Consider the following 13,312-nt stretch of genomic DNA (forward strand, 5'->3'; position numbering starts at 1 on the left):
TTCTTTACGTTAAAGTTGAGGCAGGCTGCAGACCCAACGTGAGCAGCGGCGCGAAATTGGCAGGGATGTTCGGGGCGGGGGAGGCGGTTCATTATATCCAGCTGCAGGAAAATTTCACTTCATAAAAACGAAATATCGAATACATGGGCTTATATGGGAGTTTCCAAGGATAACAACCGTCTGCATGTGGACGCTATCTTTTATGGGTACCATCGAGAGTTATCACACACAAAGATAGATTTTCGCTCAAGGGAGAAGTAAGGCTTACGCCTTAAAATATTGGTTTCCAACTAGAATTTGCACATCCGCAGAATCCCCCCCCCCCCCCCCGAGGAAACAGATGCAGGATAAGACTGCGCCAAACCGGTTTTCACCCCATAGCCTCTTATTCCCAGATCAGAGGCACAAAAGATAACGGGACAAAGGCAGGCCTCTTACGGAGTCAGAAGAGCCGTCACTGAAATAGCAAGGCAGCGACCATTGCTCGGTGCTCAAAGTCACAACGCAAGACAGAAGACGACGCAGCGGGCAGTGCGAGTCAGAAGAAGCGTTAAATGAAGTGTTTGATGTTGATGATGTACATTTCAAAGGTAAGCAGTGCATGATATTGTGACGAAGACGACGACGAACTGTGCAGTGGCGCGGGCAAGAGCGCTCGCGCTAGGCCAGCAGCCATTAAATCATCGCATTGCCATCGATCATCGTGTCCCCTTCTTCAGCTGGCCGCCACGTAACATTTGGTGGAGCTTGCGGGGTATCATCGACATCCTGGTTAGGGGAGCTTCGACGTCCTGCGTCAGCCATGGTCGTCAGCTGTCAGTTGTTGGCCTGCGTCGCTCGGCCGTGCCCCAGCCTTTCAGACCCGAACCAACCTCGTCGTTGTTCCCCCGCCCAGACCACTCAACACGACGAACTGAACCCAACGCAAGGACCTGACCTATCGACCCCACCGACCCGAGACGCCGCTTACATCTGATGACACCGTTCCCCTGCCCAGGCCGTTCGGCGCGCCCTGGGGCCTCGACCGTCGGCTCTCGGCGTCCTGCGGCTCGTAAGCTTCAAGCCCAGGAACCATTCAGCCATCTCATTCATCGTGGCGGCCAGCACATCACCCTTTCCCGTTCCTGTCCAACCATCCTCTTAAGCCAGTAACCACTTCGCGCGTCTCTGTCACCGATCGGGACGATCGCTCGGTGGCCCCGGGTAGTGTGACGAAGACGACGACGAACTGTGCAGTGGCGCGGGCAAGAGCGCACGCGCTGCTTATTAAATCATCGCATTGCCATCGATCATCGTGTCCCCTTCTTCGGCTGGCCGCCACGTTACAATATCACAGTGTCAGAACTGACAGCGGCGCGGTCACCCAGCCTTAAAAGTTTGTCAGCATTATACAAGGTTGTGATATACAATAGAGTTGTGCTGTTGAGTTATATTGCCACGTTGGCGTTAAGCGGCCGAGAATCAGCAGCGGCGTAGCCCTGAACGAGCGCTTCTACAACACTTCTTTCCCCTCTTCTTAATATGCGCGTTCGTCTGCACAAGCGCTGGCGTCATTAGCCCCCTCCTCCGAAAGCACAATTGTCGCACAATTCGGTAAGGACCGAAATAGCGGCGCAAGAGCTTTCATTCAGTCCGCGTCGTCGGATAGGCGACCAAACCCAGACAAGGTCACCTGGGTGGTATTGCACATGCCGCCTCCGTAGGTTGTAGGGTTGCGCGTCCTGGTCCTGATGGTCCTGAATCCAAACCCGTGCGAGTTGGCGGGCAGCTTGGGCGCGTTGTAAGGAGGACGCAACGTCATTTGAATGATCGTCGACATGAGGCAGCATGGCATAGAGTGTTAGCGTCACCTGACATCCATAAACTAGGTCAAACGATGTCATGTTGGTTGTTTCCTGTACGGCTTTATTGTAAGCGAACGTGACGTAGGGTAGGACATCGTCCCAGGTTTTATGTTCCACGTCCACGTACATTGAAAGCATGTCCGCAAGCGTCTTGTTGATACGTTCCGTCAGTCCGTTAGGTTGAGGATGATAAGAAGTCCTACGGTGACTGGAGTGACTGAAAATTATATGGTGCAGGAGCTGATAGGAAAAGTCAGCCCCTCTGTCCGTAGTCAAAACTTGTAGAGCGCCACGACGTAAGACATGATGAACGAACTGGGCTACTTCGATGGCGCGCTACTTTGAAGAGATGCTGTCTCCGCATAACGTGTGAGATAATCAGTGTCTACTATTATCCACCTTTTCCGGAAACTGATGTAAGAAAGGGCCCGAGCAAGTCCATGCCGACTTGGTTGAAATGCTTGCGAAGGCGGCTCAATGGCTTGACGAATCCGGCTGGCTTCACGGGCGGAACTTTGCGGTGCTGGCAATCCCGGCAATTGCGGACGCATTGCGCAACAGCAGGATCCAGGCGAAACCAGTAGTACTTTTCTTGAATTCTAGCTTGTGTTCTAGTAACACTAAGATGGCCGGACGCTGGTTCGTCATGGCAGGCGTGAAGAATTTCGTCGCGTAGATTCGCAGGGACGACCAGCAAGTATTGCCTACTGTTGCGGCGAAATTCTTCCTGAAGAGAGCACCGTTTCGTATGCAGAGAGACGAGAAAGCGCGGCTTAAGGCTTTAGTAACTCTCCTGCTGGCACCTTCAAGATAACGAATGACGTCGTGGAGGTCGGGGTCGACGCGTTGATGTTCGGCAAAATTGTTGGCATGTGTTCCATTCAAGAAGACTTCATCGTCGTCAGCAGCGTCGTCTGGAGCTGTTTGCACGGGAGCGCGAGATAAGCAGTCGGCGTCTGCGTGTCCATGAGCCTTTGGAATGTCGCGGGTGCCGACCAAAGACCAAATGGCATCAGCTGAAACTCGTACAAGCAGTCTGGAGTGATGAATGCCGTTTTTTCGCGGTCCTTCTCGTCTACCTCAATTTGCCAATATCCAGACTTCAGGTCCATGGAGGAGAAATATCTGGCGTTACATAAGCGATCCAAGGCGTCGTCGTCAATTGTGGGTAGCGGGTACACATCATTTTTAGTGATGTTATTTAACCGACGGTAGTCAACACAGAATAGTAAGGTGCCGACCTCCTCCTTCACAAACACGACGTGTTCCGCCCACGGGCTCCTAGAAGGTCTAATAACGTCGTTGGCGAGCATTTCTTTCACTTGTGTACTGATAGCCTCACGTTCTTTAGTGAGCACTTGATAAGGTGACTGCCGGATTGGTGGAACATTTTCATCTGTAATAATGCAATGTTTCGCCAGATTCGTCCGCCCGACGCGTGACGAGGACGCGAAGGCACCACTGTAGCGACCGAGACGTTCCCGCACTTTGTTTCGCTGCTCGAGCGGCAGGGTTGGGTTAATGTCGTACTGAATAGCAGCAGGTCTATCAGGCCCCGTTGTTGAAGCAGTCGTTAAACTGTTCACACACCTCGTTTCACTAAGAGCGTCAATATACACCACAGTCGTCCCCTTGTTAAGGTTTTGGCGTTCGTTGCTGAAATTTGTGAGCAGAACGTTCACCTTGCTATCTTCGAGAAGACAACCACCTTGGTAACGGAAAGTCCTCTGTCCAGAAGCAACAACTGCTTGCTTTCCACGACACCCTCAATTTGCCGTACGTTCTTTGAGCCGACGGTGACCATTACACTGCGACGTGGGGGCACGGTCACGTGTTCGTCTAGAATGTGCAGCGCCGCTGGGAGAACACTATCGACGGATATGGCCTTCTCCGTCGAGAACTGCGATTGCAGATCAATCACGGCACCGGTTTCGGTCAGAAAGGCCATGCCGAGTATGACGTCACGGGAGCACTCGGCTAGCACGACGAACGTTGCCGGGAATGTTTGGCCTACCACGGTTACCCGCGACGTGCACGTTCTCGTTGGTGTGATCAAATGGCCCCCTGCAGTACGCCTCTGTGGGCCGTCCCAAGCGGATTGTAACCTTTTTTAGTGCCGCAGCGAATTTTCCACTAAGCACAGAATAATCGGCGCCAGTAACCACCAGCTCGGTTACATCGGCGCCGTCGACCGAAATCTCTAAGTCGGCTGTTGCTAGCGTCTTACTTTGGGGATGTCGAGGCATTCGGTCTCGGCTGCAGTGCGTAGAAGGAGTCCGGCAGCGAGAAAAACCGCCGTGGCCACGAAGGGGTACGTGAGGACATCGGCTTGTTTTGAGGCACTTAGGAGTCGTCGGTACGGCTACGGAATGCGGTGTTGTGTGTGAACTGTCTTGCGGCGATGAAGGATCTTGCACACTGTCGTTGAGCAGCGCCCCTTCAGAGGCTGCTGCATCTAGTTTCCCCTAAGGGGCCTCCGGTCTCGTCCTGGGGAACTGTAGCGACGCGGAGATGGCGATCGAGAGAAGCGGTGCTGTACGGCTTGCAAGATGTAGTCCGCGATCTCCTGCGGTCTTTCTCCACACGTCGGACGGGGACAGCCGACGGGGAATCCTCGGAGGCCCAACTCCCTGTACGGGCAGTGGCGCCAAACATGCCCAGCCTCACCGCAATGGTATCACAGCGGCTGATTGTCTGGCGCTCTTCAGATATCCGTTCTGCGTCGTCCTAGGCGCTGTGGAGAATTCGGCTGGAGAGGTTGACTCCGTGTAGCGGCGGAGGCAGGTGCGTCATAACGTGGGTTCGGCTGGGACGGAATGAAACGACGTGTGATGGCGGCGTAGCTGAAATTAGGGTGCTGCGACTGTACCAGCACTGGGAGCGGTAGTGGTATGCTCGTTGCCCCTCCTCGCGAACACAATCAGCAAATGTGGCAACCTGAAGCTGTACCTTAACCGGAAACAGCTTCGCCAGTTCTTCTCGCACGATGGATCGAGTAATCTCACGTAGAGATTATGCCGAATTCATCGTGTCTCCCTCCGCAGTGGCCGTGTGCATCGATGCTATTTTGCGGTCGAACTGTCAGGCCCTCATGTCAAGAGACTTTTCAATGGAGCTCGCCTCCTTTACGAAGTCAGTTACAGTCACTGCAGGACTTCGAACCAGGCCGGCGAACAGATGCTCCTTCACCCCTTTCATCAGGAACCTTACGTTCCTCTCCTCCGACATGCTTGGGTCCACACGTCGGAAGAGTCGCTTCATTTCTTCGACGTACACCATCACACTCTCGTTGGGGAGTTGATCTCGGGCCCGCAAAAGCAGGTCAGCCTTCTCCTTGCGCAGCGTGCTGTCCTTGAAGACTTGGAGGAACTCGGTTTTGAACGTATCCCATGTTCGAAGGCCAGATTCATTGTTGGCAAACCAGGTCCTCGCGTAGTCCTCGAGGGCGAAATAAACATGACTCATCTCGTAGTGTAGACGGCCACCCGGTCGCCCTGGTCCAGCCAGTCTTCGGCGTCCTCGTGGGGTTGGCCGTGGAAATGCGGTGGCCCTCGCTGGTGGTGGAGCAGGACTGGAGGAACTGGAGCTGGAGGACTCATTGTGGTAGCCCTTCGTGGTGGATTAGAAGCAGGGAGTAGTCCAAATTCGGGAGGTAGGCCTTGCAATCGGCGACTGCCCTGGTGGACTAGCGTGTCTAAGATATTTGTCCGGGGCTTCCAATGTGGCTTGAAGGGGGCGTACGGTACATTAACGACGTACCCAGCACTTGAACCAGATGTCACGTTTGCGTTAAGCGGCCTAGAGTCAGAAGCGGCGTAGCCCTGGGCGAGCGCTTCTACAACACTTTTCTCCTCTTCTTGATAGGCGCGTTCGTCTGCACGAGCGCTAGCGCCAATATACGCTTAAAATACGCTTCTACGCGTTGATATCCAAATGCCACTATAGCTTCCGCGATCAGAAGCCTTATATATGTTTATAATCGAATACCTTTGAGCATCAAAAGAAAGGGTGAGTTTTTTTTAGTTCGTTTTGGTCCAACAACATGCCAGTAACGTCATGTGAAGTTATCTGCACATGCTATTTCTTCAGAGGCAAGAAAGCTTTAAGGTATGTCTCACAAGCGTACTACCACGTTTCATTAAATTTCGCTCTGAAAATATTCTGGGAGATTGTCCGAAAGCAACCGCATTTAGGAGTTAATAACGCTAGTATGCGACGTTTGCCCCGAAGCAGGCAGGAAAAGGCTCATCCCAAGGAAGTCATTTTACTAAAGCTTTGAAAACTTACTGGTCCACTAAAAATAGCAAACTTCTTTCTTGATTCTCAATAAATTTCTAGGTCTACAAATGCTCAGGAACGGCGGAGCTCACCAATCAGTCGACAAGCAAAGGCACTTTTTTTTTCACACAGTTCTATATATACGGTTGTGAATGGCAAACGGTGTGCTTTCTCTGAAGCAGTAGGCTGTACTCTACATAAATTTTCGAAGAAACTGGCTCAGTTCAGATAGTCGGTGGAATGCCCCCTTGCCGCAGACGTTCTTGTAGTCCTCAAACTCGACGTCAAAAGCGGCCCAGCTTCGCATAATCTTGTAATCGAAGTTAACTCGTCTCGCCTGCGGAATTCGCAGAAAAAGAAAACGGAGAGAGTCAGTACCTGAACTGACCCTATTATATTCCACAAGCTACTGCAGGTACAGAAATGTACAGATGTACAGTCCCAGCCACAATATTACGGAGCACACTTCGGCGATCAAACTCTTATCAAGTTTTACCCAGCCGAAATTAGGAAGTACTTTATACATATGTTAGCACATGTCGCTAGTGCGCTCGCTTGGGACCCGAGAAGCCAAATCTGTACCCGGGTTCGCACCCTGCCCCAGCGGCCACGTTTCGATGGAGGCGCCCGTGTCCTGTGCGATGTCAGCGCACTTTAAACATCCCCAGGTGGTCGAAATTATTCCGGAACCCTCCACTACGGCGCCTCTTTCTTCCTTTCTTCTTTCAGTCCCTCCTTTATCCCTTCCCTTGCGGCGTGGTTCAGGTGTCCGCCGAGATGTGAGTTACTATGCCATTTCCTTTCCCCAAAAGACTAATTTCAATTTCTAAGCACCCGTCGCGGTGGCTCAGTGGTTAGGGCGCTCGGCTACTGATCCGGAGTTCCCGGGTTCGAACCCGACCGCGGCGGCTGCGTTTTTATGGAGGCAAAATGCTAAGGCGCCCGTGTGCTGTGCGATGGCAGTGCACGTTAAAGATAATAATAATAATTGGTTTTGGGGGGAAAGGAAATGGCGCAGTATCTGTATCATATATCGTTGGACACCTGAACCACGCCGTAAGGGAAGGGATAAGGGAGAGAGTGAAAGAGGAAAGGAGAAGAAGGTGCCGTAGTGGAGGGCTCCGGAATAATTTCTACCACCTGGGGATCTTTAACGTGCACTGACATCGCACAACACACGGGCGCCTTAGCGTTTTTCCTCCATAAAAACGCAGCCGCCGCGGTCGGGTTCGAACCCGGGAACTCGAACCCGACCGCGGCGGCTGCGTTCTTATGGAGGAAAAACGCTAAGGGGCCCGTGTGCTGTGCGATGTCAGTGCACGTTAAAGATCCCCGGGTGGTCCCCAGGTGGTCGAAATTATTTCGGAGCCCTCCACTACGGCGCCTCTAATTATTCCTCTCTTTCACTCCCTCCTTTATTCCTTCCCTTACGGCGCGGTTCAGGTGTCCAACGATATATTAGACAGATACTGCGCCATTTCCTTTCCCCCAAAAGGAGTTATTATTATTATTATAATTTCTAAGCAACGCGAGAGAAATTTTTTCAAACGCCGTAGCGTGTGCCGTAATATCTTGAACGCACCTGTACATTATTAGTTATTGCACATGCTCATGAATGTACTCAAGCATCTACTCGTTTCAAGAAAAATTTGTTGACACTTTGGGCAATACGATAAAACGAGGCGTATGAAGCGTTTTTTTTTTTTGTTCACGACTACCAGCAGGTCAATTTAGATATTGCCAATGAGAGTAGTATTCACTCACGTATAAGCGCCTTAAGGCACGTTCATTCAAAAAGGAATCATTTCGCACAAAATGCCCGATTCACTGGTGCACAAAAATCCACGGGGAAAATGCATGCAAGTGGCAGCGCTGAGAAATAAATCCTGCTTTTTTGAGGGAATATTTACTCAAAAAAGGACATAATAGACTGTCAACCTACACAATCTGAGATCCCAATCCTTGTCTTTCTTTCTCGCATCTCCGTTTGTTTGCGCGGTGACAATATGCATTCCGATACAACTCACCAACTAGCCCGCCTGTCCGTGTTAAGCCGTAACACGGACGCCACTCGATCACGAACGTAAACTATAAAACACAGTTTGATCGACTGCGACTGCTGCCATGGCTATCTTGGCCAGATTACTAATAAGTGCACCCGACAAGGAATAAATGTAAAAAATTACACCTGGACAGACAAGCGCACTATTTTTGCCTGAGCAGCCACAAGAAAATGTAACTTACGAACCGTGACCACCTACACGCTATGCTGCGTGCCGAGCTAGATTTCAGGCATAGCGGTAAAGCTAACTTCATGAACTACAGCGCAGTTCAATATCGACGTTCCCGAATCGGCATTAAGTCCCATTCAGCGGAAAACCTGCCGCCTGCGTGACTGCAAAATCCTGATTGCTCTAGAGGGTAATGATGTAGAGAAGCAGACTCGCTGAAAAAGAAAAAGGTGGTCAAGCAAAACCGCACCGCTGTCTCATAGGTCGGAAGCCGGGCACACTATCTCTGTACCACTGAGGAACGTTCGTTCACTGGGATAAATGGAGGCATTGTACCAGGACCGTACACAGCGCAGTAGGAGAAGTACATTACAGTAACCCTAACTTAATTAGGGCCACTAATTAGCATCACCAATTAATATGGACGATGATGTGCAATAAAGGAGTATGTGAAGACAACAAGCGCGTCGGTGTCCGCAAAAGGGTGCGCCAGGGTACCCCCAAGCGACCCTGAGACCCTTTAACACTATCACGTCATTACTGTTGAGATGGTTTTAAGTGGATCGCCCAAGTTGTTCGCGGCAATTTTTCCAATAGACTTACCTTCTCTATCATGGTGAAGCTATCTTCGAAACAAAAGACCTCCTCATCCTTTATTCCTACGTAACGCAGAGTGCCATCTCCGATAATGTCAAAAGTGGAGTTGTTCCTGCAGGTCTGCAGATTTGAAGAAAGGATGATTCATGTAATAGCTGCAGATATTAATACGAATGCATTACCGGTCCCATTACGAGAACAGCCAGCGTCGTGTGTTAGGGTGTTAGTGTGTGCCCTCGCAAATCATGGAGAAAACCCCAGCGATGGCAAGAAAAATAGGGCGGCTGCGGCCGTTGGACGTTCGTCTGCATAAAACCCCCACTGGCTGACCTCAGTGTGGGTTCAGTTTTCCCTACTACATTCGTACCAAAATTGCACACAACCGTTTGTCGCAGAGCATTCTGGGTGGTGTCATATGATTTCCCGTTGCATATATAGGTTACGTGTGCTAGTCAAGTTGGATGCTAGCTTGCGACAGGTATTCGAACCGACGACATATGCACCTTCAACTGTATGCCTTCCCAGTCGGTTGAAGTGTGCACCGAGATGTTTCAGTTACTGCACCATTTCCTCTCCTCAAAAACCAATTTTCTTATCCATATTGTGACGCAACCGTTCGTTGTACATGCATGGTTGCGGGTGGTGTCATATGACACAGTTTTTCGAACTGAGTGTGCGAGTGTTTCACTCGGGCCTTTGTGGATTCAGCCTTTGTGGATTCAGCCTTTGTGGAATGAGCGTTCGGAGGCGCGTCTTCGTTTCATTTCTCAGTGCGCAACCTGAGTCGAGGTCTAACACTATGGATCACACACTAATTCTTTCGCCTTTACAGCACGTAAGCAGCCTTAAGTGCCCTCTGAATTTCTTATTGCGCCGCTTGCATAAACCTGTTAGTCGCACTCGCTTCGGCGGATTTTGCGTCCCGTTTGTGCGCTATACTATATATCCATGAGAAATTTCTCTAGTAGCATAGCAGCCGCACTCAGACACTGTGGTGAAAAGAAGACAATGACCCAGAGGTGTGAAGCTCACTCGCAGCCTGAACTCTTGGCTTGGACCTTTGTTTGGCGTCTCAAAGTGACCTAAATCCAGCTGAGGCACAACCCCCTCTTATGACGTATTCGATTGGCAAAACAAGAGCAGAGGCAACGAGCAGTGAGGAGGACAGCATAGCACAGCGAGAGTCCAACTGATTGCTCTCCCATGGATACTTTCCGTGCTCTACGAGAGCAGGCGCGAGGGAGATGGTGTATCACGTGACCGGATCGTTTACCTTCCCAGCATCCTGTGCAGCGAACGCGCTTCCAATGTGCGGCCGGCACGGCGGGGAAAGTAGACGCGTTTGACGTTTCCTGCCACAAACATCCAAAAGCCGGCATACTTGCGCAAACAATCGTCTCTTTAGACGTTAAACCATAGTAACTTTCTCATTATTAAAGCAAAACTTTCTCTCCGAACACCTTTTTCGTAACTTCGCTGACTGGCTGCTGCCGTCTTGTTCAATACGTGCCGAAGTATAAATAAAAACTGAACATTTTGACAGACTTGACTGTCTGGTTCCGTCTTATGACTTATAATAAACTCTTACATCTCCAACCAAAAACCGTTATGTTTGTTTAAGTATAATGCGACACGGGTGGAACGCTGCTACTGGAACTGTCAGCAACTGTCACTGCTGTTGTCGTCCAGCATCCCAAGTACTTCCGCGATTCGACGAGGCTTCGCCGCCGCCATTTCGCGCTCACTCAGCGGCAGAGGCTGAACATCCGATATGCCGAGTCACTGGTGGCTTCGCTGCTTTCAACGGTGACAAATTCGCTCTGATTGTCACGCGAACTTCGGTCATGGGCCGCCATTGCTCTCGCACGCGAGCCGAGGCAAAATGACGAAAACACGATAAATAAAAGGATATGACGGGTTTAAGCCGCGTGACTTCCTTTGCAGTCCGCCTTTCGCGCGGGAGCAGCTCCAACTGCTCTCTACTACTCTCAGCGTCGCCAAACTGCTCCTGTTCTGCCATTGGATCACAACGCTCCTGTTCCTGTTCCTGTTCGCCCACTGGAAGGGAGTTTTACATTCGCTGGAGGCTGCTCATCTTGGACCTCTGTAGGCGCACCCTATGGCTCCGACGTCTGTTATGCCCGGAGTCACCAGCCAGACAGCACCGATCATTTAGCCTTCCATCCTCTGGTCCGGCGGGCTCCGGCAGCGGAATCACGAGGTCTTAAGCGGCGCCGACAGTCCCAATGTCGATGATTGGTTGTCATCGTACGAGATCTTCAGCGCGAATGCAACAAATGGGAATGGGCCACTAAGCTAGGTAACGTCCTGTTCTATTTCACCGACGTGGCTAATTTTTGGTTCCGAAATGATGAGGCTGACTTGCCTGCCTGGTCTTCCTTCAAGACCAGGTCAAATTGCCAAACTGTGTGCAGTCGCCGAGTTCCCTCGACTCACTCCACTGAAAGAGATACGTTGCTTCATCAGGCCGTGCTCTTATTTCCGCCTCTTCGTGCGCATTTTCGCTTCCACTCTGTCTCCTCTGACTGATCTCCTAGCCGACGACCACAACCTCTCGTATTGGACAACAGCCTGTGATGCGGCCTTCTCCACTCTTCGGCGCCTTATTGTGCCCCCTCCTATCCTCCGCAATTTAGACTCAAGTCGACACACTGAAATTCACGCTGATGCCAGCGAGCGGCGTGGGCCTCGGTGCACTTATGGCAAAACGGAATCCCGGTGTCGCCGAACATGTTGCGTATGCCAGCCGCACTTTGACGAAAGCCGAAAGGAATTATTCCGTAACGGAAAAAGAATCTTTGGCGATAATTTGGGTTATTGGAAAATTCCGACCCTACAAATTCCGACCACAAAACTCCCTTGAAAGCACCAAGGCCCGTACCATGTTATCTGCAAGACCTCCCTAGTGTACTTCATTACCGGGCCGCTTTCGCCGCCCCCAATATGCTCGCCATCGCGGCCGTGAAACAGGCCCCGTCGTCCGCCTCAAGCCGTACTGCGATCCATCTATCGTTCCCTAAATCGACAGCGCGCCTTCTTTTCCACCAAGAGGCAACTGCAGCGTAGCAGCCACGCCCAGTCACTGAGGTCAAAAGATGACGACAGCCCAGAGGTGTTCGGCCTCGCTCGCCGCCCGAACGCTTGGCCTGGACCAGTGTTGGGCGTTGCAAAGTGGCCTAGAGCTGGCTAAGCCACAACCCCCGCTTACACTCTCTTTTCTTTATTGTCAGGCACCACTGAGCAAACGACAAATCGGCGAGAATTCGATGGTGGTTGATTACCCAACCATAAAACAGATTTGCAAATTATAAATAAAGCTTGAACGTGTAATGGTCAAGGTTACGCCTGTCATAATCGGCGCTACTGAAAAATTATTTGGTAACACGCAGACACGATCGCAAGAATAACTGACTAATTGGATAATGACTGTTACGTGCCATACCTATACCCCGCACGTTATTATACATGCCTTAGTAAAATGTTTCGCATTAATATCGACAACCTGATGTCCTTTAATGTTGGCCGAAATGCTAGGACGTTTCCGGAATTCCGCTCTATTTCGGCGAGGCCGAAACCCAATCCGCGAACTCGCGCTCACGAGCCGGACGCCAAAGTTAATCAAGACAATGCAGCGGGAAAGAATTGAAGATACATGTTTATACCTCTTTATTAGTCCAAACTCGCTGGCTGTTCGCTGATAACGGCGTTGATATCGGCAGTTGCTTCATGACAAGAACGGACAGCTTATTCCAGCAACGCGTTAGATGTCACTTCCAATTCACTAAGCTAAATTTTTAATGTCTTTCCACACGCTATATCCCTCTTTCTTTAGTCTCAAGTTAGCAGTCAGGCACTAAAATGACGCAGCATCTCGGTGGGAATCGAACCTTGCGATAATAATGATGCCGCAATTATTTTAAAGCAACAGTGAGTACTAAATAAAGTTCGCCTGTGTCTATTGACTACGTCATTCTATTGAGGAATAGACGGCTATCAACGAAAACAGCTTTTATAAGCTAGGAAAAATAACGAACACTTGAGCCGCCGTCGACGGTCGATTTCGCAGTCAACTGCGTGCGTCGATTCCGAATTTTGGCGCAGATCCTAGAAGCTAAGCTACACTGCCAAGTACTTAGAGACGGCGGCAAACAGCCGCTCTCGATGTACACCTCACGAATTTGAATCGAGTGTCGGGAATTTTTTTAATTTAATTTTCACAGCCGTTTGCGTTTTTTTTTCCTGCCAGACAAACGTTAGCATTACCGACAAAAGCTAAAAATTCATTTTTACAGATAACAATAATTGCATACAGTTGACCTCGGTGTGTTTTATTATAACCTG

The 13,312-nt window shown here is 50.5% G+C and overlaps 1 protein-coding gene across 2 annotated transcripts in view; it reads right to left on the reverse strand.

Moving 5' to 3' along the window:
* The window catches only part of LOC144094532 (uncharacterized), a 40,709-nt gene that overhangs the window by 12,332 nt on the left and 15,065 nt on the right, over positions 1-13,312 (reverse strand). The window contains exons 9-10 of one of the 2 annotated variants that reach the window (XM_077628447.1): positions 8,957-9,070; positions 6,028-6,459 (exon numbers count right to left, since the gene is read on the reverse strand). In XM_077628447.1, the coding sequence (XP_077484573.1) occupies positions 6,316-6,459; positions 8,957-9,070 (258 nt within the window). In that variant the 3' untranslated portion in view covers positions 6,028-6,315. Of the gene's footprint in view, positions 1-6,027; positions 6,460-8,956; positions 9,071-13,312 lie in introns of those variants that run through there. The other variant, XM_077628446.1, reaches the window with a different exon arrangement.

The sequence above is a fragment of the Amblyomma americanum genome, chromosome 6 (assembly GCF_052857255.1).
Source record: "Amblyomma americanum isolate KBUSLIRL-KWMA chromosome 6, ASM5285725v1, whole genome shotgun sequence".
Classification (NCBI taxonomy): Eukaryota; Metazoa; Arthropoda; class Arachnida; order Ixodida; family Ixodidae; genus Amblyomma; species Amblyomma americanum.